Source organism: Mustelus asterias, chromosome 8 (assembly GCF_964213995.1).
Source record: "Mustelus asterias chromosome 8, sMusAst1.hap1.1, whole genome shotgun sequence".
Classification (NCBI taxonomy): domain Eukaryota; kingdom Metazoa; phylum Chordata; class Chondrichthyes; order Carcharhiniformes; family Triakidae; genus Mustelus; species Mustelus asterias.
In genome coordinates this window covers 102,844,007-102,868,935 of record NC_135808.1, presented here as the reverse complement: position 1 = coordinate 102,868,935, position 24,929 = coordinate 102,844,007, and the positions used below count along the sequence as shown (strand labels likewise).

Below are 24,929 nucleotides of genomic sequence, written 5' to 3'. Positions count from 1 at the left end.
AAAGGGAAAGAATACCCTTGTGAAATGTGAGTAGTGACAACATGATTAAGACCGAGTTAGAAAAGACTGACTGCTCTTTAAACCAACAGAACAGGTTACAGTGGGCACAAATAGGACTGACAATCGAGGTACGTTTTGAGGAAGAATATTCTGTTGTTGCCCATGGATAAATCCAAATTATTTTGAATTTTTCCCACAAAAATTTAATTGGATTAAAAATATGGGTCCTGGAATGAAAAAAAACTTCATTTGAATCTCAAGTTTTAAATAATCCATTGGAGAGAGGATGATCCAATATTTCAAAAATGACTGGAAATACAATTGGTTTGTGTTTTAACAGAACATGCAAAAGTAAATTGTCTGCCCTTGACGCTCATGCTGTTGCTAAAAATGAGATGGACATTGAAATTAATTCAATTGGTTTTCAATTGAAATTAAATGTAATGATGTAATAGAAATGGAAAATAAAGCAAATAAAGCAAAGTCCTAATAAGTGCGAAGATCTTTGTGAATATAAGTTAAATGCAACTCAAGCAAATGTAAACGAACATGACTGCGTTCCCAGTGAATTGTGACACCCTGCACAAACATCTAATAACATTACAGTTTGCACGATTTAGGATCCTTCGCACATGAGGAAAGTGTATCCTTGGGTGTGAGATGATATTCCACACGACTACAAATGGCAGCTGTGGGTGGGTAGTTAAGCAAGCAGAAAACAGACAGCCTCGTCTCAAAGCGTGTTATTCGCATTATTTCATACGTTTGGGGGGGACGGAAAGAAAAAAAAGGGGGACTCTGAAGTTGCCTTGCCAGCCACAACACAATAATAAAAGTACCAACAAGCAAGTCGTGGGCACGTTTGAGAGAGCCTCATGGGGGAAAAAACAATTGCTCAAAAGTAGATTACCACACTGAACGACTTAAACGTTGATGGCTTGTTTGAACAAAAACACCAATCCATACACACCACACACACAAATAAACAGTGGACCAACAAACGAGAGAAATGCAAATTTAAGGCCACAAAACAAATGTCATGACACAAAAAAAACAACCATAACTCTTTCTCAAACGAGAGACAGGTTACATAACCATATATTATTGCAGCTAACATTTTACATTTGGTTCTCAAGTCCAGCAACTAGTAAGAGGAGGGGGGGGTAAGGCGGCTGCTGGAGCCACGATGGTGATGATAATAACAACAAACACTGGGGCCAAAATGGCGACAAAGCAGGCTGCAGGGCAATAACATTGGGCTGCCGACTTACCTCCACGGGGGGGGGGGGGGGGACACTCAGCCTCAACCTCCCCTGCACTGCTTTCCAGCTCCGCTCTCTCTCTCTCTTTCGAGCCGTGCGCGTCAACCCAAAGTATTTCCAATGGATTGCTGTTTTTTGTGTGTGTGTATAATGGGTCTCTCCAATGCTGCTGCTGCTGCTGCTGCTGCCGCTCCGCAGTTTTTTTTCCTCCTCCGCCTCCTCTCCGAGTGCTCGCGCTCGACGCTCCTCCCGCGCGCTCCTTCCCTCCCTTGCGCACGCGCGCAAGGATTCCACCAAAACACGGAAGGAGACGTCCGCGCGCGCCATCGGGGGGGTGGAGGAGGGAAGAGGGAGTCACGTGCCGTTCGCCTCCCCTCTGACGTCACAATCAGCCAGCATTGTGTTGTCGCGCGTGTGTGTGTATCAATCCCTGTTAAGACTACTTAAGACACATGGTTGTGGGGAAGTCAATCCAGCCAAGCTCCCTTCTTTTAACTCTGTGCTACACACTGCAAAGTTACACTACTGCAGGCTGCAAAATTTTAAAGGCCAAAACACTGCGGATGCTGGAATCTGAAACAAGAAACAGAAAATGCTGGAAAATCTCAGCAGGCCTGACAGCATCTGTGGCGAGAAAATAAGAGCCCACGTTTCGAGTCTGTGTATGGGCTGCACAGTGGTTAGCACCGCTGCCTCACAGTGCGAGAGACCTCGGGTCGATTCCTGGTTTGGGTCACTGTCTGTGCATCTTCTTCCAGTAGCCAGGTGGGTTTCCTCTGGGTGCTCCGGTTTCCTCCCACAGTCGAAAGATGTGCTGGTTAGGTGCATTGGCCAAGCTCAAGTCTGCCGCAGTGCACCCACTCACCTGAAGAAGGGGCTTGGAGCTCCGAAAGCTTGTGTGGCTTTTGCTACCAAATAAACCTGTTGGACTTTAACCTGGTGTTGTTAAACTTCTTACTGTGTTTACCCCAGTCCAACGCCGGCATCTCCACATCAGTGTACCCGAACAGGCGCCGCAGTGTGGCGACTAGGGGATTTTCACAGTAACTTCATTGCAGTGTTAATGTAAGCCTACTTGTGACACTAATAAATAAAGTCTGGGTGATCCTTTGTCAGCCTGGTTGAAGGGTCATCCAGGCTCGAAATGTTGGCTCCATTGTCTCTCCACAAATGCTGTCAGACCTGCTGAGTTATTCCAGCATTTTCTGACTTTTGTGACTGCAAACCTTTGAAGTGTGCCCCTCAGGCAGTATGCCTGACCTGGAACATGTATCGTGAAGATTGAGGGTCATGAAATTGCATTGAGGCACCTCAAAAAAGAGGAACATGCCTGCATGGAGAAAAGTTGAATTCTATTCTGTAATTTTTCAATGTGCAATGTTTTTGCTCTCAGATGGGATGTATTCTGTAAACATCAAGATTATTACAATTGCACAGTGACACCTGAGTGGAACATACTGTATGGAGACAAGTCAAATTGTATTGCACTTCCTGTAATTTTCACGTTTTGTCATGTGCTTTTACAGATTTTATGAATAAAGTAAATTTATGGGACAAAATGGTTTTGCTCTGTCTGTGATACCTGCCTGAAAACAAGATTTGTTGAGGAATGGTGGAGGTGGGGACTGAGCAATGCCCTTGGGAATGGACCTGTGTTTTTTGTTTCATTATTTCAGCAGCACGCTTTATTGAGTGGAGGAGCCAAGAATCAATTCTGATGACTTGTCAAGGCAAATCTCCTTTCTGCCTGACTTGTTCAGTATTTCCAGCATTTTTTTTATTTTTGGCAGGGAGTACAGGTTGAATGTACGTGGAGCACAGTCGCTGCCTGACCTGGTGAGTGCTCACAGCATTATGTTTTGGGGGGGGTGGGATGGGGGAATTTTTTGCTGCTTTGGATACTATCCATCACCAGGACAATTCCACTATTTTAGCATGATCCACTTCCATGTGACTCACTTCTATCACAAGTTTATATTTCCATTTTTGCTAACCTTGGATTTCTCATGGGTTACATTTTTAACTCTCTCTCATCTCCTACCTATGAATCCGTTTACTTACAATAGATCTTTGTTCCTCGTCATATTGAAATTAAGATTTTAAGCTGCAAATTTCTCCACAGGCACCGACAAGCCCATTTTCCCTTCCAGCCCTACATTCCCAACCATTGTGAGCTGCAACAACTTCACAAACTACTTTTTTCATGCTTCACGTCTTTCATTCCAGCAAGCAATCCAGCCTGAAATCATCGTAACATTTTTCTTACTCAATTTGTTTGTGAACATCATTCAGTGTTTCAACAAATATTTAATAACATCAAGAGTTTCTGTAGTTTTTCTGCACTTGGAACCAGAAGTTAAATGCTCACCATAATCATGTAACCTCGCAACTGAAGCTGTTACGTTTTATCAATGGAAAGTGTGTTGAATTATATTAATGTCTAGCTTTCAAAGGTTTAATGATTTAATCATGATTTTGTTTTATCTGTCAAAGATTTTTTACCTTGTACAAACAGAAAAGAACTTTACACAGGATAGTGATGAAATCAGTTCGCATCTTTCACAACTAAAATCATTTTAAGTAATCCAGCATATAATTACCAGTAGTACACAGGGATGGATTTATGATTAAAATAACACATCTAAATTCTAAAATGTGACTTGTTTGACATCAGGTTGTAACTCAAAATAATCAAACCTATCATGTATTCTCTCTATATATGACAAGGTTATTGATTTCCTCTTTGTTTTTAAACTATTCTATCCTTGTACGTTTCTGATAGCATTAATTTAAATTAAGGTTTTGTTTGGAGGAAGGAATTTGTTTTGCATTTGCTGAATAAACCGCTGCACTTTCAGGCAGGGAAGCTTGCAATCCAACTGGTTCAGCCTGTATGTGACTCCAATGATTTAATAAATTGCTGATTAACTGAATGGAATGGCATTAAGGTCACCAACTATGAGGTTTCTTTACACAACTTGCCCTGTGCTCCAGCCATTAGTTGGCCAACATATACATCTGATTTATTGCCTTCCTACGCCAGTTGGAAAAAAGAGTCATTACCCAATTGGATAATGATTGACTGCCAGCCAGACAGCATTTTCCTCCCATTTTCAATATTTTTATGTCTGGTAAAGTGAAGATTTTTTTTAAAAAACACAATCATTTTTAATGTCCTGATTATTTTTTTTGCCTGAAATTATACATCGCACAGTCCTGGAGATTGATCTTCAATTCCTGGAGACTCCCGGCCAATCCTGATCTATACAAGAAAGCCAGATACGATCCAAGGAGATCCATCAAAGATGCCAAAAGGCAGCACCTGACCATGCGAGAGTCCCAGGCTAGCCACACCAACCCCCGCCAATTATGGCAAGATTTGCAAGACATAACAGGCTACAAGATGAAGGCATGTAAAATCACCGGCTCCCAACGCACCTCTCCCTGATAAGCTCTTTGAATTCTACGTCTGTTTTGAGCAAGGGGTCAGTGAGAGCATGCCCTCCACCATGGAAAAACCTGTATCTGGGAGTCACCATTGCAGATGTCAGAGCAGCTTTCTCGAAGGTCAACCCATGGAAAGTGACTGGTCCGAATGGGTACCCGGACGAGCACTCAGATCCTGTGCAGATCAGCTGGCGGGAGTATTCACAGACATCTTCAACCTCTCTTTACAACAATCTGAGGTCCCTATCTGCTTGAAAAAGACCACCATCATCCCGGTACCTAAGAAAAACTAAGCAGCGTGCCTTAATGACTATCGGCCGGTGGCTCTGACATCCATTGGTATGAAGTGATTCGAAAGGCTAGTCATGGCACAAATCAATTCCAGCCTCCCCGACTACCTGGATCCACTACAGTTTGCCTATCGCCACAACAGGTCCATAGCAGATGCCATCTCCTTGGCCCTGCATTCAACCCTGGAATATCTAGATAAAAGGAAACCTATGTCAGACTTCTATTTATTGATTACAGCTCAGCCTTCAACACCATTATTCCCACAAAACTCATCTCCAAACTCCGTGGCCTGGGCCTCAGCACGTCCCTCAGCGATTGGATCCTGAACTTCTTAACTCACAGACACAATCAGCAAGGATGGGCAACAACACCTCATTCATGATCATTCTCAACACCGGTGCCCCACAAGGCTGTGTTCTCAGCCCCCTACTATACGCCTTATACACCTATGACTGTGTGGTCAAATTCCCCTCAAATTCAATTTTCAAGTTTGCTGACGACACCACCATAGTGGGTCGGATCTCAAACGATGACGAGATAGAGTACAGAAATGAGACAGAGAATCTGGTGAACTGCTGCGACAACAATAATCTCTCCCTCAATGTCAACAAAATGAAGGAGATTGTCATCGACTTCAGGAAGCATAAAGGAGAACATGCCCCTGTCTCCATCAACAGGGATGAAGTAGAAAGGGTCGAGAGCGTTAACTTTTTAGGTGTCCAGATCACCAAGAACCTGTCCTGGTCCCCCCCATGCCGACACTATAATTAAGAAAGCCCACCAACACCTCTACTTTCTCAGAAGACTCAGGAAATTTGGCATAACATCTAAGACTCTCACCAACTTTTACAGATGCATTGTAGAAAACATTCTTTCTGGTTGTATCACAGCTTGGTATGGCTCCTGCTCTGCCCAAGACCGCAAGGAACTACAAAAGGTCGTGAATGTAGCCCAATCCATCATGCAAACTAGCCTCCCATCCATTGACTCTGTCTACACTTCCCGCTGCCTCAGCAAAGCAGCCAGCATAATTAAGGACTCCACACACCGCGGACATTCCCTCTTCCACCTTCTTCCGTCGGGAAAAAGATACAAAAGTCTGAGGTCTTGTACCAACCGACTAAAGAACAGCTTCTTCCCTGCTGCTGTCAGACGTTTGAATGGACTTACCTTGCATTAAGTTGATCTTTCTCTACCCTAGCTATGACTGTAACACTACATTCTGCACTCTCTTGTTTCCTTCTCTATCAATGGTATGGTCTGTCTGTATAGCATGCAAGAAACAATACTTTTCACTGTATGTTAATACGTGTGACAATAATGAATCAAATCAAATCAAATCAAAATCAATCCTGGTGGGTTACGATCCCCAAATGTCACCTATGTGGAGGGTGGATTGACAGATGAAACAGATAAGTGAGCTGGGTCAAATGACCACTTTTCATGTTATGCCTCTTTTTCCACGTTATGGAGCTTTATAGGTGAAGTTTTGACCCCAGTTGTGTGATTTTTCCAAAAACTCCACACACTGTTGCTGGTCTATCGGTTCCTCCCTCCACTGCTTACTAGTCCAGTGTAGTCAATATGAAACTGAAGACAAGAGGGGGAAAAATATTGAGGATGCTGAAAATCTGGAATGAAAATATAAATGAAGGACTCGTACAGCAACAGGCAGAGAGGGGGTGAAACCTTTCAACATTTTTGGGCTGGCGACTGATCACACTGAAAGACCTGGTTTGTTTATTTCTAGCAGTTTAACCTAAAACTAGAACGGGATAATGTTTCTGTTCATTATCCCCTTCCTGGGGAAGCACCTGAACTCCAACGTAGAAGTGGTAATTTGACCCAGCTCACTTCCCTGTTTTATCTGTCAATCCCAGCCGCCCACATAGGTGGCAGAAACTGAAAGCAGCCATAGTTCTTATTGCAGAGCAACTTCCTGTTTGCTCCCCGACCCGGAGCTGAATGGCGATGACCCAGAAGAGAAGGTTGTTCAGGTTCCACTGACTTCCGTTCTCCCCAGGGGTCAGGGATTTGGGTTGAAGCTTGTGTGGAGTCAGGATTTGTTGCTGGGTTTCTGTCGGTTTTCTCGGCGGAGGTAAGCATGTGTTGTTCTTCAATTCTCTTTCTGTTCCTGTTCAGAGTCACCTCCAAAAATAACTTTGTTTTTTTTTCCTATATACGTATTAGCATCTTTGGTAAAGACCCTGAGGTGTTTCACAGTTTAAAATTTATTTATTAGTATCACAAGTAGGTTTATATTAACACTGCAATGAAGTTACTGTGAAAATCCCCTAGTCGCCACACTCCGGCGTCTGTTCGGGTTACACTGAGGGAGAAAATTCAGCATCGTCAATGCACCCTAACCAGCACGACTTTCAGACTGTGGGAGGAAACCCACGCAGACACGGGGAGAACGTGCAGACTCCGCACAGACTGTGACCCAAGCCAGGAATCAAACCCGGGTCCCTGGTGCTGTGAGGCAGCAGTGCTAACCACTGTGCCGCCGTGCTGCCCACAATATCAACAAAAAAAATGATGACACAAAACCGCATGAGGAATTAGGGCAGAAGCCAAAAGTTTGGTCTGACAAGTCAATTTTAAAGTAAGGTCATAGTTCATGATCATAGTTAGTTCGGTCACATCCATTCATGTTGTACTTGGCCAAGTGATATTTTTCAAATAATTAGGGTTAGTGTTGTGTCATTCTTTGGATAAAAGGTGACTCAGTGTAATGGTTATCACTTTGCAAAGTGAAGACAACCCCATTCTTATGGGCAGTATTTAATCAGTGAATGGGGGTTCTCGCCTGCATGCTGGAGAGTCTGTGGAAGCCCCTCCAGCAGAGGCCCGCTGAATTAAGCACTCAAGGACCCCATATCAAGAGTTAATAGCAAATCACAGTTCAGCAGTTCTTCTAAATGACAATGCTACCAGGGAGGCAGTACCTGCTACCGGTACAACACTTACCTGAGGTCCAGTATTGTTACTGGATCCCAGGCCACAACTGAGTGGCGGCAGGTGGATTTGCAGGAGAGACGGGGTCAGCAATAAGCCAAGAGGTTGGCTTTGTGCATCACGCTCCCCCTGCCCCCCCACTCCCGTCCCAGTGTTGGGGTCCCTCAACCACTTTGAACGGTGGACCCTTCTGGTAGTCTGTAGGCTATCCTACATTGGTTTGTGTGTCAAGTTACCTGCATGGCATGTCCCCTGCTCGGTTAATATCAGCAGTAGTAGGATGGAGCCCTTAAATGGGCATTACTTGCCATTTAAGGGCATTCATTGGCAGCAGGGCAGAAAGGCTGTGCATGCATGGGCCTTCCAGCCACGGATTGAATTGGGATGGAGGTTTCAACACCCCCCCCTCTCTCCGGTCCCCCCCGTCCCCCATTCCTTCTATTAAATGCACCTCCGATCATCAAAGTAGCATTAAAGTCTGTCCATGTGTGCAAATGGCACTGTAATTGGTGTCATTCTTAAATGTATTGTCCATAATATGGAAACATTCCTGGCCTCCAACGTGGAGCACGAAGAGCTAACCACGGCTTGGAGCTCTCCTGTCATGTCTGAGCCCTTTAAATTAAACTTTTGAAAGATGTTTTGTTTCACATTATATCCAATTCTCTCAGGCCTTCCTTTCCTGCTCCTCGTTACTATTGAATATAACCTTGACAAACTATAAACCACAGAAATTACCTCTGAGACTATTACCTCCCTCCTCCTCTAACCAAGAAAAAAAGGGCACTGTGAGGAGGACAAGCAATGTAAAAGCAAAGTGTGGTCTTCCCCTGCTGCAGTAGTAATGGAATGTTTCCAGTGCCCGGGACCAGCATGTGTGCAGCAAGTGTCTCCAGCTGCAGCTTCTGGAAGCCCGCGTTTCGGAGTTGGAGCAGCAGCTGGGGACACTGTGGAGCATCCGCGAGATCATAAGACGTAGGAGCAGAATTAGGCCACTCGGCCCATCGAGTCTGCTCCGCTGTTCAATCATGGCTGATATTTTTCTCATCCCCGTTTCCCTGTCTTTTCCCCATAACCCCTGATCCCCTTATTAATCAAGAACCTATCTATCTCTGTCTTAAAGACACTCAATGACCTGGCCTCCACAGCCTTCTGCGGCAAAGAGTTCCACAGATTCACCACTCTCTGGCTGAAGAAATTCCTCCTCATCTCTGTTTTAAAGGATTGCCCCTTTAGCCTGAGGTTGTGCCCTCTGGTTCTAGTTTTTCCTACTCGTGGAAACATCAGGTCCACATCCACTCTAGCCAGGCCTGCAGTATCCTGTAGGTTTCAATAAGATTCCCCCTCATCTTTCTAAACTCCAACGAGTACAGACCCAGAGTCCTCAACCGTTCCTCATACGACAAGCTCTTCATTCCAGGGATCATTCTTGTGAACCTCGTCTGGACCCTTTCTAAGGCCAGTACATCCTTCCTTAGATATGGGGCCCAAAACTGCTCACAATGCTCCAAATGAGGTCTGACCAGAACCTTATTCGGCCTCAGAAGTACATCCCTGCTCTTGTATTCTAGCCCTGTCGACATGAATGCGAACATTGCATTTGCCTTCCTAAGTGCCGACTGAACCTGCATATTAACCTCAAGAGAATCTTGAACAATGACTCCCAAGTTCCTTTGTGTGTCTGATTTCCTAAGCATTTTCCCATTTAGGAAATAGTCTATGCCTCCATTTCTCCTTCCAAAGTGCATTACCTCACACTTTTCTGCATTGTATTCTATCTGCCACTTCTTTGCCCACTCTCCTAACCTGTCCAAGTCCTTTTGCAGCCCCCTGCTTCCTCAATACTACCTGTCCCTCTACATATCTTTGTATCATCTGCAAACTTAGCAACAGTGCCTTCAGTTCCTTCCTCCAAATTGTTAATGTATATTGTTAATGTTAAAGTATGATGTATAATATGGTAGAATATTTTATCAAGGTGGATCGTGATGTAGATGATTCTGAGACCAGGGTCCTGAATCTCAATAAAGGTAACTTTGATGGTATGAAGCATGAATGGGCCATGATGGACTGGGAAACATTACTGAAAGGAAAGACAGTGGACAGGCAATGGCAGGCATTTAAAGAACAAATAGGTGAACACCAGAAGTTGTTTATTCCTGTTTGGCACAAGAGTGGTAAGGGGATTGAAGCCAAACTATGGCTTGCAAGGGAAATTAGAAATTGTATCAAGTTCAAGGAAGAAGCATTTGGATTGGCAAGAAAAAGAAATTGGCCTGAGGATTGGGAGCAGTTTAAAATTCAGCAAGGGATTGATTAAGAAGGAAAAATAGAGTATGAAAGTAAGCTAACGGGGAACATAAAAACAGACTGTAAAAGTTTCTATAGGTATGTAAAGAGAAAAAGAATGACAAAAGTAGGCCTTTACAGTCAGAAATAGGAGAATTCATAATGCGGAATAAAGGAATGGCTGAGGAATTAAATTCGTACCTGGCTTTAGTCTTCACAAAGGCAGAAATGAATAATGTGCCAGAAGTGCTGAGAGAAACATATTTAGTGAGGAGCTAAAGGAAATCAGCATTAGTAGAGAAATGGTTTTGGGGAAATTGATGGGATTGAAGCTAGATAAATCTCCAGGCTCTGATAATCTTCATCCCAAAGTACTTAAGGAAGTGGCCCTGGAAATAGTAGATCCATTGGTGGTTATTTTCCAAAATTCTCTGGAATAGTTCCTATAGATTGGAGGGTAGCTAATGTAAGCCCACTATACAAAAAGGGAGGTCGAGAGAAAACGGGAACTATAGACAAGTGAGCTTAATGTCGATGATGGGGAAGTTGCAAAGGGACTATTATCAAGGATTTCATAACTCAGCATTTGGAAAGCAGTGGTATAATCAGACAAAGTCAGCATGGATTTACAAAAGGGAAATCATGCTTGACGAGTCTATTGGAATTCTTTGAGGATGTAACTAGTAGAGTTGACCGAGAAGAACCAGTAGATGTGGTTTATTCAGACTTTCAAAAGGCTTTCGACAAGGTCTCACATAACAGACTACTATGCAAAGTTAAAGCACATGGGATTGCAGGTGATGTATTGAGATGGATAGAAAGCAGGTTAGCAGATAGGAAGCAAAGAGTTGGCATAAATGGGTCTTTTTCTGATTGGCAGTCAATGACGAGTGGGGTTCTGCAGGGATCTGTGCTAGGATCCCAACTGTTTACATTATATATTAATGATTTAGAAGAGGGAACTGAATGTATTATCTCCAAATTTGCAGATGATACAAAGTTGGGTGGGAGGGTGAGCTGTGAGGAGGATGCAGAGATGCTTCAGAGTGATTTGGACAGGCTGGGTATGTGGGCATCTGCATGGCAAATGCAGTATAATGTGGATAAATGTGAAGTTATCCATTTTGGTAGCAATAATAGGAAGATGGATTATTACTTAAATGGGTGTAAATTGAGAGGGTGGATACTTGGCTATCCGACAGGAAGCAAAGAGTCGGAATAAATGGGTGTTTTTCCGGTTGGAGGAAGGTAACTAGTGGCGTGCCGCAGGGATCGGTACTCGGGCCGCAACTATTTACCATTTATATAGATGATCTGGAGGAGGGGACGGAGTGTAGGGTAACGAAGTTTGCAGACGACACAAAGATAAGTGGAAAAGTGAATCGTGTGGAGGACGGAGAAGATCTGCAGAGAGATTTGGACAGGCTGAGTGAGTGGGCGAGGATATGGCAAATGGAGTATAACGTTGAGAAATGCGAAGTTATACACTTTGGAGGAAATAATAACAAATGGGATTACTATCTCAATGGAAACAAATTAAAACATGCTACCGTGCAAAGGGACCTGGGGGTCCTTGTGCATGAGACGCAAAAGCCCAGTCTGCAGGTACAACAGGTGATCAAGAAGGCAAATGGGATGTTGGCCTATATTGCGAAGGGGATAGAATATAAAAGCAGGGATGTCTTGATGCACCTGTACAGGGCATTGGTGAGGCCGCAGCTGGAATACAGTGTGCAGTATTGGTCCCCTTATATGAGGAAGGATATATTGGCATTGGAGGGAGTGCAGAGAAGGTTCACCAGGTTGATACCGGAGATGAGGGGTTTGGATTATGAGGAGAGGCTGAGGAGATTGGGTTTGTACTCGTTGGAGTTTAGAAGGATGAGGGGGGATCTTATGGAGACTTATAAGATAATGCGGGGGCTGGATAGGGTGGAGGCGGAGAGATTCTTTCCACTTAGTAAGGAAGTTAAAACTAGAGGACACAGCCTCAAAATAAAGGGGGGTCGGTTTAAGACAGAGTTGAGGAGGAACTTCTTCTCCCAGAGGGTGGTGAATCTCTGGAATTCTCTGCCCACTGAGGTGGTGGAGGCTACCTCGCTGAATATGTTTAAAGCGCGGATGGATGGATTCCTGATCGGTAAGGGAATTAAGGGTTATGGGGATCAGGCGGGTAAGTGGTACTGATCCACGTCAGATCAGCCATGATCTTATTGAATGGCGGGGCAGGCTCGAGGGGCTAGATGGCCTACTCCTGCTCCTATTTCTTATGTTCTTATGTTCTTATACTCAGCGAGACCTTGGAATACTTGTGCATCAGTCGCTGAAAGTAAGCACGCAGGTACAGCAGGCAGTAAAGAAGGCAAATGGTATGCTGGTCTTCATAATGAGAGGATTTGCGGATAGGGATATTTTGCTGCAATTGTATAGGACATTGGTGAGGCCACAGCTGGAGTGTTGTGTGTAGTTTCAAGAAGAAATTAGATATAGCTCTTGGGACTAAAGGGATATGGGGGGAATGGGGGATCAGGATATTGAATTCGATGATCAGCCATGATCAAAATGAATGCTGGAGCAGGCTTGAAGGGCGAATGGCCTATTTCTTCTAGTTTCTATGTTTCTGTGAGCTTATAAGTGACCCCAGCTCTAAATCAATGTGGTTGATTTTTAACTGGCCTCTGAAATGGCCCAGGAAGACACTCAGTTGTAGGTAGCTTACCATGTCCTGCTCAAGGCAAGGGATTGTCAATGTTCGCATCCCAAGAATGTTCGCGTTCAAGATACGCAACACTGACCTATACAAAAAATGATGTGGAGATGCCGGCGTTGGACTGGGGTGAACACAGTACATACACATTTCCACTTCATCTGACGAAGGAGCAGCGCTCCGAAAGCTTATGGTATTTGCTACCAAATAAACCTATTGGACTTTAACCTGGTGTTGTGAGACGACTTACTATACAAAAAAGCCAGATATGATCTAAGGAGATCCATAAAAGATGCCAAAAGACAGAACTGGACCAAGTTAGAGTCCCAAGCAAGCCGCATGGACCCCCCACCGACTATGGCAAGGTCTGCAAGACATAACAGGCTACAAGATGAAGGCATGTAAAATGGCCGCCACCAACACACCCCTCCCCAATGAGCTCAATGTATTCTATGTCCATTTTGAGCAAGAGGTCAGCGAGAGCGCGCCCTCCACCCTGGGAGCCTCGGACAAACCTGTATCCAAGGTCACCATTGCAGACGTCAGAGCAGCCTTCTCGAAGGTCAACCCATGGAAAGCGACTGGCCTGGATGGGATACCCGGGCGAGCACTCAGATCCTGCAGCTGGCAGGGGTATTCGCAGACATCTTCAACCTCTCTTTACATCAATCTGTGGTCCCTATCTGCTTCAAAAGACGACCGTCATCCCGGTTCCAAAGCCAGGCAGTGTGCCTTAATGACTATCGTCCATCATTATGAAGTGCTTTGAAAGGTTAGTCATGGCACGAATCAATTCCGGCCTCCCAGATTGCCTGGATCCATACAATTCACCTACCGCCACATCAGACACCACCTCCCTGGCTCTGCACTCAACCCTGGAACACCTCGATAACAAAGGCACCGATGTCAGACTCCTATTTATCGCTACAGCTCAGCCTTCAACACCATTATTCCTACAAAACTCCTCTCCAAATTCCGTGGCCTGGGGCTCGGCTCCTCCCTCTGCGACTGGATCCTGAACTTCCTAACCTGGAGACTGCAATCAGTAGGGATAGGCAACAACAACTCCTCCATGATAATCCTCAACACTGGTGCCCCACAAGGCTGTGACTCGGCCCCTTACTATACGCCTTATACACCTATGTCTGTGTGGCCAAATTCCCCTCCAACCCCATTTTCAAGTTTGCTGATGACACCACTGTAGTGGGTTGGCTCTCAAACAATGACGAGACAGAGTACAAGAAAGAGATGGAGAATTTGGTGAATTGCTGCGATGACAATCTTTCCCTCGATGTCAACAAAACAAAGGAGATTGTCATCGACTTCAGGAAGCGTAGTGGAGGACATTCTCGGTCTACATCACTGGTGATGAAGTGGAAATGGTCGAGAGCTTCTAGGTGTCCAGATCACCAACAACCTGTCCTGGTCCCGCACCTGCCGACACTACAGTTAAGAAAGCCCACCAACGCCTCTACTTTCTCAGAAGACTAAGGAAATTTGGCATGTCAGCTACGACTCTCACCAACTTTTACAGATGCACCATAGAAAGCATTCTTTCTGGTTGTATCACAGCTTGGTCTGGCTCCTGCTCTGCCCAAGACTGCAAGGAACTACAAAGTGTCGTGAACAAAGCCCAGTCCATCACTCAAACCAGCCTCCCGCCCATTGACACTGTCTACACTTCCCGCTGCCTCGGCAAAGCAGCCAGCATAATTAAGGACCCCACGCACCCCGGACATTTTATCTTCCACATTCTTCCATCGGGAAAAAGATACAAAAGTCTGAGGTCATGAACGAACCGACTCCAGAACAGCTGCTTCCCTGCTGCTATCAGACTTTTGAATGGACTTACCTCGCACTAAGTTGATCTTTCTCTAAACCCTAGCTATGACTGTAACACTACATTCTGCATTGCCTCCTTTCCTTCTCTATGTACGGTATGTTTTATCTGTATAGTGCGCAAGAAACTATACTTTTCACTGTATACTAATACATGTGACAATAAATCAAATCAAACCATTTTTTAAAATAACGGTTTGCATCTTTAGTGTTGACCTGCTCTTTTATGCTTCTTTTTCTAACTATCCATTCACACATTATCCAATGTCATTCGTATCTCTTTCACCGTGCCTCTTTTTGCTTCATGCAGATATCATTTCTGCCATTTAACCATCTCTACTGAAGTACTTTCCAAGTCATTCTATGTATTTTTCTGCGTAAGGTATCATTGTATACTTTGGATCCTTTCCTTTTCTGTTCCTTTTTAAATGCAGTCCACCAGGAATATATCCCTGTATCGCTGAAAGAGACATGAAGAATGGACCAGTTGATGGTTACTTACAGTTAACCTCCAGACATTGTTTGAAATTTAAACCAGGCAGCTTGACTCTGATCTGATCAACGCACTGCCCTGAAGAATGAGTGAGCGAATGACTATCACTTATTTTGTTTAGCTGAAACAGGCGCCATGTGTGTACCCGTTCTTTCTGTCTGCAAAGAATAGATGCATTCTACAGAACAATGCCCCTACCAATCAGGGTCCACTTGCCAACCATCAACACTCTCTTCTCATCCAGTATAAAGTTGTTGTTTCCCCGACATGGGTATTCTTGCGAAGTATCCTGATGAGTCCAAAACAGCTTTGACATGTCTCTTTTTTTCAGTGATACACAAGTTTTATACTACCAAACCACTGATATCTTCTAGTTCTGAGGAAAGATTAATGTCCAAAGGATCAACTTTTGCTCTCTTCGTGTGCTGCTCAACATGCTGAGTATTTCCAGCGTTTTTGATTTTTGTATTATTCCAGCAGTTGCAATATTTTAGATATTGTTTGATGGCTGTAGTACGCTGATTACTCAATGAGCATTTTGTTCTGTTGCCATGGGATGTGGGAAATAAATGACTCCCAATCCCCTTTGGCTATTGTTTACCTGTTAGCACGTTGCACCTATTTTGGCCACAATGTGCAAACCAGCTGAGAGATTGAGATTATAAATGAACAGATATAGCAACAATGGTTAGCACTGCTGCCTCTCAACCCCAGGGACCCAGGTTCAATTCTGGCTCTGGATGACTGTATGGAGTTTGCACATTCTCTGTGTCTGAATGGGTTTCCTCTGGGTGCTCTGGTTTCCTCCCACAGTCCAACAATGTGCAGGTTAAGTGGCTTGGCCTTGATCCAATGTCGGTATTACGAGGATGGGACTGAGCCGAGGCAGAATGCTCCTTTGGAGGGTCGGTGCAGACTTGATGGGCCGAATTGCCTCCTTCTGCACTGTAGGGATTCTATGATGGCTGAGGGATAAACATTGGCCAAGTCATTGCCCACCAAAACTTCCCTGTGCTTCTATTCTTTGCATACTGCCGTGGGATCTGCATTGTCCACTGAAGAGGACAGATGGGGCAACAGTTTAATGTTTAATCCAAAAGTCAGTACTCCCTCAGGATTGCACTTGAGGTGCCAACCGGGGTTGTGTGCTCAAGTCTCTCATGTAGGACTTGAACCCACAACTTTTTTACCCGAGGCAACAGACTGAATTGAGAATTACAGTTGAAGCCAGGAAATATAAATGAGCAAATGAGACCAGTAGCTGCTGTTTAAATGCACAATCTACGTGCTGCAGGAGTTCTCAAGATAACAGTCTTTGTGCAAACACTGATGTCATTTGCAAATTTAATGTTTGCTTGCAACAGCGATCCAGCTGCTTCGGGCTTTACAACTGTGAATTGAATGCACATAGGGAATGGAGGCTTCTGTCATTCAACATTTTACAAGAACGGCAAGAGTAAGAATGCCATCATGAGAGTCTTCCAGTATTTACTAAAATGCTGCCCCGAGGCTAACATTTCTATCTATTTTGACATCTGCTGTCATCACCCAGACATGTTTCAGCACTTTGTAGAGATGCTTTCATTTTAAGAATGAGGAAGACATTATAATGTTGGTAAATTGACTTTTGGATAGAACTTCCTCATTAAGATATGTTTGTAGTTATATCTGTAATGTTGCTTGAATGGTCCTCTGTGTTGTTCCCATCAGGGGAGTTCAGTACAAAATAATAATTCCAAACTAGCATCAAAACAACATTTTCAAAATAAAACTTAAGAATTGGAAATGGGGAAACAGCACACAGGCAGTTAATTACAAAGCTGAGAATGAAAGAACAGGGAATATATTTTTTACTTGACAAGTAGTGACCGCATTACAAATATCTAAATTCAAACTGTTTTTGGGCCAAACATGATTGAATTTAAATTAATGATTATTATCAGGGATGAAAGGCCACCAGGTTGTACCTACCTGATTTAATTCAATTCCAAAACATTCTCTTACTTACACCTTAACTGTATTGATAGTCAATTACAAAGGCTTATTTTAAAATTTTATTTCTTTTTTTTGCAGGTGGCCTGCCCTCAAGATGTTTCCCTTTTTGATGAGGCGATGCTTTCAAATAACTAGCAAAGTAAGTGTCAAACATGCTTAAAGAATATACTTGTTGAAACTACACAAACTAGATTTGAGAGCACCCTAAGTGTTGCATTGTAAAAATAAAAGTCAAGACAATGTAGCCCAAGAGAGCTTAAGTCAATATGGAATCATAGAATCTCCGCAGTACAGAAGGAGACCATTCGGCCCATTGAGTCTGTACTGACCACAATCTCACCCAGGCCTGATTCACGTAACCCCATACATTTACCCTGCTAATCCTCATAACAATAGGGTCAATTTTAGCATGGCCAATCAACCTAACCCGCATCTTTGGAATGTGGGAGGAAACCGGAGCACGCAGAGGCAGTCCATGCAGACATGGGGAGAACATGCAAGTTCCACACAGTGACCAAGGCCGGAATCAAACCTGAGTCCCTGGCGCTATGAGGCAACAATGCTAGCCACTTTGCCACAGTGCCGCCCTTGAGTACTATTGGAAGTCACCTGGATTCCTATAATAACTCCACTTTGATAAAGGCATGTTCAAAAGACAAATATAAATCTGTATTTTAATTCTAACTGCTGATAAATCAAAATCAAGACACTCAACAATCTAAAAGCATATGGTTCATTCTTTTTAGGAGTGTTTTTATTCTTTCACGGGATGTTTTATGGCCATCCCCAATTACTGTTGAGAAGGTGGTGCTGAGACATCTTCAAACACTGCCGTACACCTGGTGCATATACCCACAATGCTGTTAAGAAGCGAGTTCTGGGATTTTTGACCCAGTGACAGTGAAGAAATGGCAATATTGTTCCATGTCAGGATGGTGTGTGGCTTGGAGAGGAACTTGTAGGTGATGGTATTCCCAAGTATCTGCTGCCCTTGTCCTAGGTGGTAGAGATTGGGGGTTTGGAAGGTGCTGTTGAAGGAACATTGGTGAGTTGCTGCAGTGCATCTTGGAGGTGGTACTCATTGCTATCACTGTGCATCAGCAGTGGAGGGAGTTATTGTTGAAGGTCAATCAAGCAGGCTGCTTTGTCCTGGATGGTGTTGAGCTTCTTCTTAAAATCCCTACAGTGCCGGAAGCCATTCGGCCCATCGAGTCTACACTGCCAGCAATCCCACCCAGGCCCTATCCCCATTACCCCGCATATTTGCCCTGCTAATCCTCTGACACTAGGGTCAATTTAGCATTGCCAATCAACCTAACCTGTACATCTTTGGACTGTGGGAGGAAATCCACACAACACAGGGAGAATGTGCAAACGCCACACAGTCACCTGAGGCCGGAATTCAACCCGGGTCCCTGGTGCTGTGAGGCAGCAGTGCTAACCACTGTGCCACCCCAATTTGTTGAAACTGCTCTCATCCAGACAAATGGAGAATATTACATCACATAGTAGGCATGGTTAGTAAGTTTGCAGATGACACCAAGATTGGTAGCATAGTGGACAGTGAAGATTGCAACGGGATCTTGGGTCAGTGGGCTGACGAATGGCAAATGGAGTTTAATTTGGATAAATGCGAGGTAATGCATTTTGGTTGATCGAACCAGGGCAGGACTTACTCAGTTAATGGTAGGGCGTTGGGGAGAGTTACAGAACAACGAGATCTAGGGGTACAGGTTCATAGCTCCTTGAAAGTGGAGTCACAGATGGACAGAGTGATGAAGAAGACATTCGATATGCTTGGTTTGATTGGTCAGAACATTGAACATGAAGTTGTACAAGACATTGGTACGGCCACACTTGGAATACTGTGTACAGTTCTGACCACCCTATTATGGAAAGGATATTATTAAACTAGAAAGAGTGCAGAAAAGATTTACAACCGGGACTTGATGGTTTGAATTATAAGAAGCTGGATAGACTGGGACTTTTTTCTCTGGAGCGTAGGACGCTTAGGGGTGATCTTATAGAGGTTTATAGAATAATGAGGGGCATAGATCAGCTAGATAGTCAATATTTTATCCGAAAGGTAGGGGAGTCTAAAACTAGAGGGCATAGGTTTAAAGTGAGAGGGGGGAAATACAAAAGGGTCCAGAGGGGCAATTTTTTCTCACACAAGGTGGTGAGTGTCTGGAACAAGCTGGTAGTCATGATGTGGAGATGCCGGTGTTGGACTGGGCTAAGCACAGTAAGAAGTCTCACAACACCAGGTTAAAGTCCAACAGGTTTATTTGGTAGCAAATACCATAAGCTTTCGGAGCACAGCTCCCTCATCAGATGGAGTGGATATCTGTTCTCCAACAGTGCACAGACACAGAAATCAAGTTACAGAATACTAATTAGAATGCAAATCTCTACAGCCAGCCAGGTCTTAAAGGTACAGATAATGTGGGTGGAGGGAGCATTCAACACAGGTTAAAGAGATGTGTATTGTCTCCAGACAGAACAGCTAGTGAGATTCTGCAAGATCAGGGGGAAAGCTGTGGGGGTTACTGATAATGTGACATAAATCCAACATCCCGGTTTAGGCCGTCCTCATGTGTGCGGAACTTGGCTATCAGTTTCTGCTCAGCGACTCTGCGCTGTCGTGTGTCGTGAAGGTCGCCTTGGAGAACGCTTACCTGAAGATCCAAGGCTGAATGCCCGTGACTGCTGAAGTGCTCCCCCACAGGAAGAGATTTCTGTGTCTGTGCACTGTTGGAGAACAGATATCCACTCCATCTGACGAAGGAGCTGTGCTCCGAAAGCTTATGGTATTTGCTACCAAATAAACCTGTTGGACTTTAACCTGGTGTTGTGAGACTTCTTACTGGAACAAGCTGCCAGAGGTAGTAGTAGAGGCGGGTACAATTTTGGCTTTTAAAAAGTGTTTAGACAGTTACATGGGTATGATGGGTATAGAGGGAAATGGGCCAAACACAGGTCGTTGGGACTAGCTTGGGGGTTAAAAAAAGGGGCGACATGGACAAGTTGGGCCGAAGGGCCTGTTTCTATGCTGTAAACCTCTGACATTCCTAACTTGTGTTTTGCAGATGGTGGACAGTCTTTGGGAAGTCAGAGGTGAGTTATTCACCTCCGAATTCCAGTTTTTAACCAGCTGTTAATAGCCACAGTACATGGCTGATTCAGTTCAGTACAAAAGATTTCAACCAATAATAAAAATGCGAATACTGGGATGTGATGGGGTGAGGCGCGAGTAAAATAGTTGCAACGGCAGGAACTTCTGAAGTCATCAATGGAGTGAGAAATACTTGTTCAGAACAAATCACAGGCAGAAATTCCTCAGTAAGTGCATGTCACAGAATGAGAGGGCTTTGTTGTGATTTATTTTTTTATTGCTCCCTATTACCCAAAGGAAAATTTGATTATCTCTGGGCAAGAGAACCATCTCAAGAACCAGCAGCAATAACTTAATCTTACAAACTGCCTTTTATGTAACAAGCATTCAGCAGCTACTTCAGGGAATATCAAGCCTAAAGTGGAACTCTTTGGGAAGTCAGAAGTGCAGCTGAAGGCAGATTTCTAGGAGGCTTTAGAATGCAGTGAAAGATGTAGCATGGTAAATAAGTTTGGGGAAAGAATCTCAGGTTGTATTGCCATGGTGGATACAAGCTTTGCCACAATAGTTGAGCTGCAGGTTGGAAGATGATTACATGGCTTTAGAGCAATCGAACTACAATGTTTTGAGAAACTATTGTAAGGATTTTAAAATCTTTGTGGATCCAGCTTGAAGCAAACATTTAGTGAAATGTCTGCGTGGGTTTCCTCTGGGTGCTCCGGTTTCCTCCCACAGTCCAGAGATCTGTGGGTTGGCCATGATAAATTGCCCCTTAGTGTCCGGGGGACTAGCTAGGGTAAATGCATGGGGTTATGGGGATAAGGCCTGGGTGGGATTGTGATCGGAGCAGACTCGATGACCCGAATGGCTTCTTCTGCACTGTAAGGATTCTATGAAATGAAATTAATGCCTGTGCTGCAGAGTTTCTCGTGGGAGTTGAACAGAATGTCAACTGTCTTGCCGATCACAGCTTGATAGCAATAGTAGAATCAGGGGTAGCAGAAAGTTGAGTATCATTGACAGAAAACGTGAAAACTGACTTGTAAATCTAAGAACATAGTAACTCGGAGCAGGAGTAGGCCATCTGGCCCCTTGAGCCTGCTCCGCCATTCAACAAGATCATGGCTGATCTTTTCGTGGACTCAGCTCCACTTACCCGCCCACTCACAATAGCCGTTAATTCCTTCACTGTTCAAAAATGTATCTATCCTTGCCTTAAAAACATTCAATGAGGTAGCTTCAACTGCTTCACTGGGCAGGGAATTCCACAGATTCATAACCCCTTGTGTGAAGAAGTTCCTCTTCAACTCAGTCCTAAATCTGCTCCACCTTATTTTGAGGCCATGCCCCCTAGTTCTAGTTTCACCTGCCAGTGGAAGCAACTTCCCTGCTTCTATCTTATCTATTCCCTTCGTAATCTTGCATGTTTCTATAAGATCTCCCCTCGTTCTTCTGAATTCCAATGAGTATAGCTCCAGTCTAGTCAGTCTCTCCTCATAAGCCAACCCTCAACTCCGGAATCAACCTAGTGAATCTCGTCTGCACCCCCTCCAGTGCCAGTATATCCTTTCTCAAGTAAGGACACCAAAACTATACACAGTACTCCAGGTGTGGCCTCACCAGCACCTTATACAGCTGCAACATAACTCCGCTGTTTTTAAACTCCATCCCTCTAGCAATGAAGGACAAAATTCCATTTGCCTTCTTAATTACCTGCAAACCAACTCCTTGTGATTCTTGCACAAGGATACCCAGGTCCCTCTGCATAGCAGCATGCTGCAATTTTTTAACATTTAAATAATAGTCCATTTTGTTGTTATTCCTACCAAACTGGATGATCACAAAATATAGATCACTTGGAATAGAGAATTATACAACCACTGGTGGCCTGTGTACTTAATTGCAAACACACTGCCCCGTGTGTAAACAAACTACAAAAGGTCATGAATGTAGTCCAATCCATCACGCAAACCAGCTTCCCATCCATTAACACTGTCTACATTTCGCTCTGCCTCGGCAAAGCAGCCAGCATAATTAAGGACCCCACGCACCCTGGACATACTCTCTAACACTTTCTTCTGTCAGGAAAAAGATACAAAAGTTTGAGATCACGTACCAATCGACTAAAGAACAGCTTCTTTCTTCCCTGCTGCCAACAGAGATTTGAATGGACTTACCTCGCATGAAGTTGATCTTTCTCTACACCCTAGCTATGAGTGTAACACTACATTCTGCACTCTCTCATTTTCTTCTCTATGAATGATATGCTTTGTCTGTATAGCGCAAGAAACAATACTTTTCACTGTGTACTAATACATTTGACAGTAAATTAAATCAAAAACCATGCAACCTCACAAAGATCCCAAATACTGAGATAACCAGTTTGGCATTTAGGGCTCTGACTTTGGTCTGAGTAATGGAGTGAAAACAGTTAGAAATTTGTTCCTGATTGACATTTTGTGACTAACAGTAAAACGTGTATGTGTGTTGATATCAAATAAAGGCAGAATCTGACAAGCTTGTGATGTTGATTTATACATGAAGAATGATCATTTGGGTGAGATAAGTGTCTCATCTACGTAGTCATGGTCCATTAAAGGTTAGCACTTTCAACAGGAGGGTAGGAATGATGGGGAAAGGCGAACCCATCCTGCTCTTAAACTAGTCAGTTGGAGGTGTTTAAGAATCACACTCTATTGGAACAAGTAATTTGTTTGCCATTTAATGTGGGATGGCACGTTGGGCTGAAACATGAGCAACAACTTGTTTATCATGGAGCTGTATGCTAGTATAGTACATGCAACAATCTAATGTTGCTTTATGGTGTGCATGGAAAAACACTTGCTCCTATCTTGTTAATGTATGTTTTGACATAATGCAGCATCCAGGTCAAATGTAAGCAGAACTTGTAAGTCAGTAAATCTGACAACCCAATCATTTGAATCTCATTGAATCGAAGTGCAGAAGACCTGAGATATAGCATTGTATAATTTTATTTGTCACCAAGTCCATTTCTTTCAATTTAATTTGTCATGGTTAGGAATCTGAATAGTTCCTCGCCCTACTCACACAAGAAAAAAAATGTATCTTTGAAAATTTAGTTTGTAGATCCTCTACAAACTAAATTTTCACGCCTCCTTCTGCACACCTTACTTTACAGCACTAATTAATTCAAGTGTGCTCTGCCTGAAGGTAGGTCCTTGGTTCACTGTCACTGATGCTTTATCTTGAGCCATTTTCTTGGCAGCGTTTTGTCAGTGGTCATTTGTCATTGCTGTCCACTTTCAGGAATAGTTCTCGAGTCTACCTCAACCAGAACAGGAATCAAACATGTGCTGATGGCATTAATCTGATTCATACACTGGCCAGCTAAACTATCCAGCCCTCCCAGAACACCAATATAAGTCACATTATTGATTGTGTTACATTTTTGTGTGTTCAGGACACCAGTATATCTGGCAATGTTTACAGAATTGTAGCTTCCTGAAGCTAATATAAACTCTGGGTACAGTGTATGTTACACATATGCATTGTATTAATAATTGTTATTCTATACTACAGGTTCAAAAATTATCACAGTTTCCAAAGGAATCAAGAAATATCACGTCCTATAACTTATTGAACTCTTGTCCGCAAAGGAAATTTATGACACATCAAAACATCAAGTACTTGCAAAGATCTACATCTCTCTGGACTCAGACAAGCTGTTTTCACATGTCCTGTCAAACATTCAAGATAAAGAAAGTGGAGGAACCAGAGAAACGTGAATTAGACTTAATAAGATACGATTTCAGAGAACTGAAGAACAGTCCCAAACCTGCCCTCTACCTTGGCTTTGGTGGATTAATTCCTTTTGTATCAGCTCCTCTCATAATGGCCATAACAGAGACATATTTCCCTGAACTAGCTTTTGCCCAAATTGCATATGGAGCAACAATTCTTTCTTTCCTTGGAGGAGCACGTTGGGGATTTTCAATTCCAGACAGCAGCCCAGCAAAACCTGACTGGTTGAATCTAGGAAATAGTGTTGTTCCTTCCTTGCTAGCATGGATAGCCCTACTGTTCCACGATAATCTGACTGAAGCAGCAATTCTGATCATCATGGGTCTCGGCATAGCATTGCATTATGACTTAGCCTTACTCCCAGGTTATCCAAGTTGGTTCAGAGCTCTTCGAACAGTGCTAACTGTGGTAGCAACATTCTCCTTAGTTGCCACAATGGTGATCAAAAATACATATCCTGTGAAAAAGCTGGTGTCAGATAGAAAATAAAATCATAGAAGTTGACTTTTTAAAAAATTGGGTAGTGGCAGTGAGTACATTTTGTTTTCAACGTGTAATAAAAGAATGTGGAGTGTACACAAACAACTAATTCATGACTGTCACCTTTTTGAAAATCTAACCATTGAAAAGATCTTGAATTAACTTGTACGTTATTCCTTATGTGTTTTGTTTTTTCTTTAAACTGATCATGTAAAGTATTGTCAATATTGTGACCTAGCAAAGAAAAAAATAACAAAAGCGAATGTTGAA

General features: G+C 43.5%; 2 protein-coding genes across 17 annotated transcripts in view; one reads left to right on the top strand and one right to left on the bottom strand.

Moving 5' to 3' along the window:
• Positions 1-1,564, bottom strand: part of gpbp1l1 (GC-rich promoter binding protein 1-like 1) — a 64,390-nt gene extending 62,826 nt beyond the window's left edge. For 3 of the 16 annotated variants that reach the window (XM_078218629.1, XM_078218618.1, XM_078218627.1), the window contains exon 1: positions 1,272-1,522. The gene's annotated coding sequence lies outside the window, so the exon portion shown is untranslated. Of the gene's footprint in view, positions 1-1,271 lie in introns of all 16 variants that reach the window. The other 13 variants (XM_078218620.1, XM_078218614.1, XM_078218619.1 and 10 more) reach the window with 10 other exon arrangements.
• On the top strand, positions 42-24,929 carry LOC144497768 (uncharacterized). The gene is made up of 5 exons (XM_078219207.1): positions 42-128; positions 6,962-7,098; positions 17,360-17,420; positions 20,371-20,398; positions 23,958-24,929. Exons 1-5 carry the CDS (start codon positions 42-44, stop codon positions 24,008-24,010), a joined length of 366 nt encoding a protein of 121 aa, XP_078075333.1. The 3' UTR covers positions 24,011-24,929.

Excerpts from the sequence above, each read along its gene's own strand:
- LOC144497768 (XM_078219207.1), top strand. The coding sequence starts at position 42 with ATGATTAAGACCGAGTTAGAAAAGACTGACTGCTCTTTAAACCAACAG. Across the intron at positions 129-6,961 it reads AAATAGGACTGACAATCGAG|CTGAATGGCGATGACCCAGA; the intron begins GTACGTTTTGAG and ends CCCGACCCGGAG. Across the intron at positions 7,099-17,359 it reads TGTCGGTTTTCTCGGCGGAG|GTGGCCTGCCCTCAAGATGT; the intron begins GTAAGCATGTGT and ends TTTTTTTTGCAG.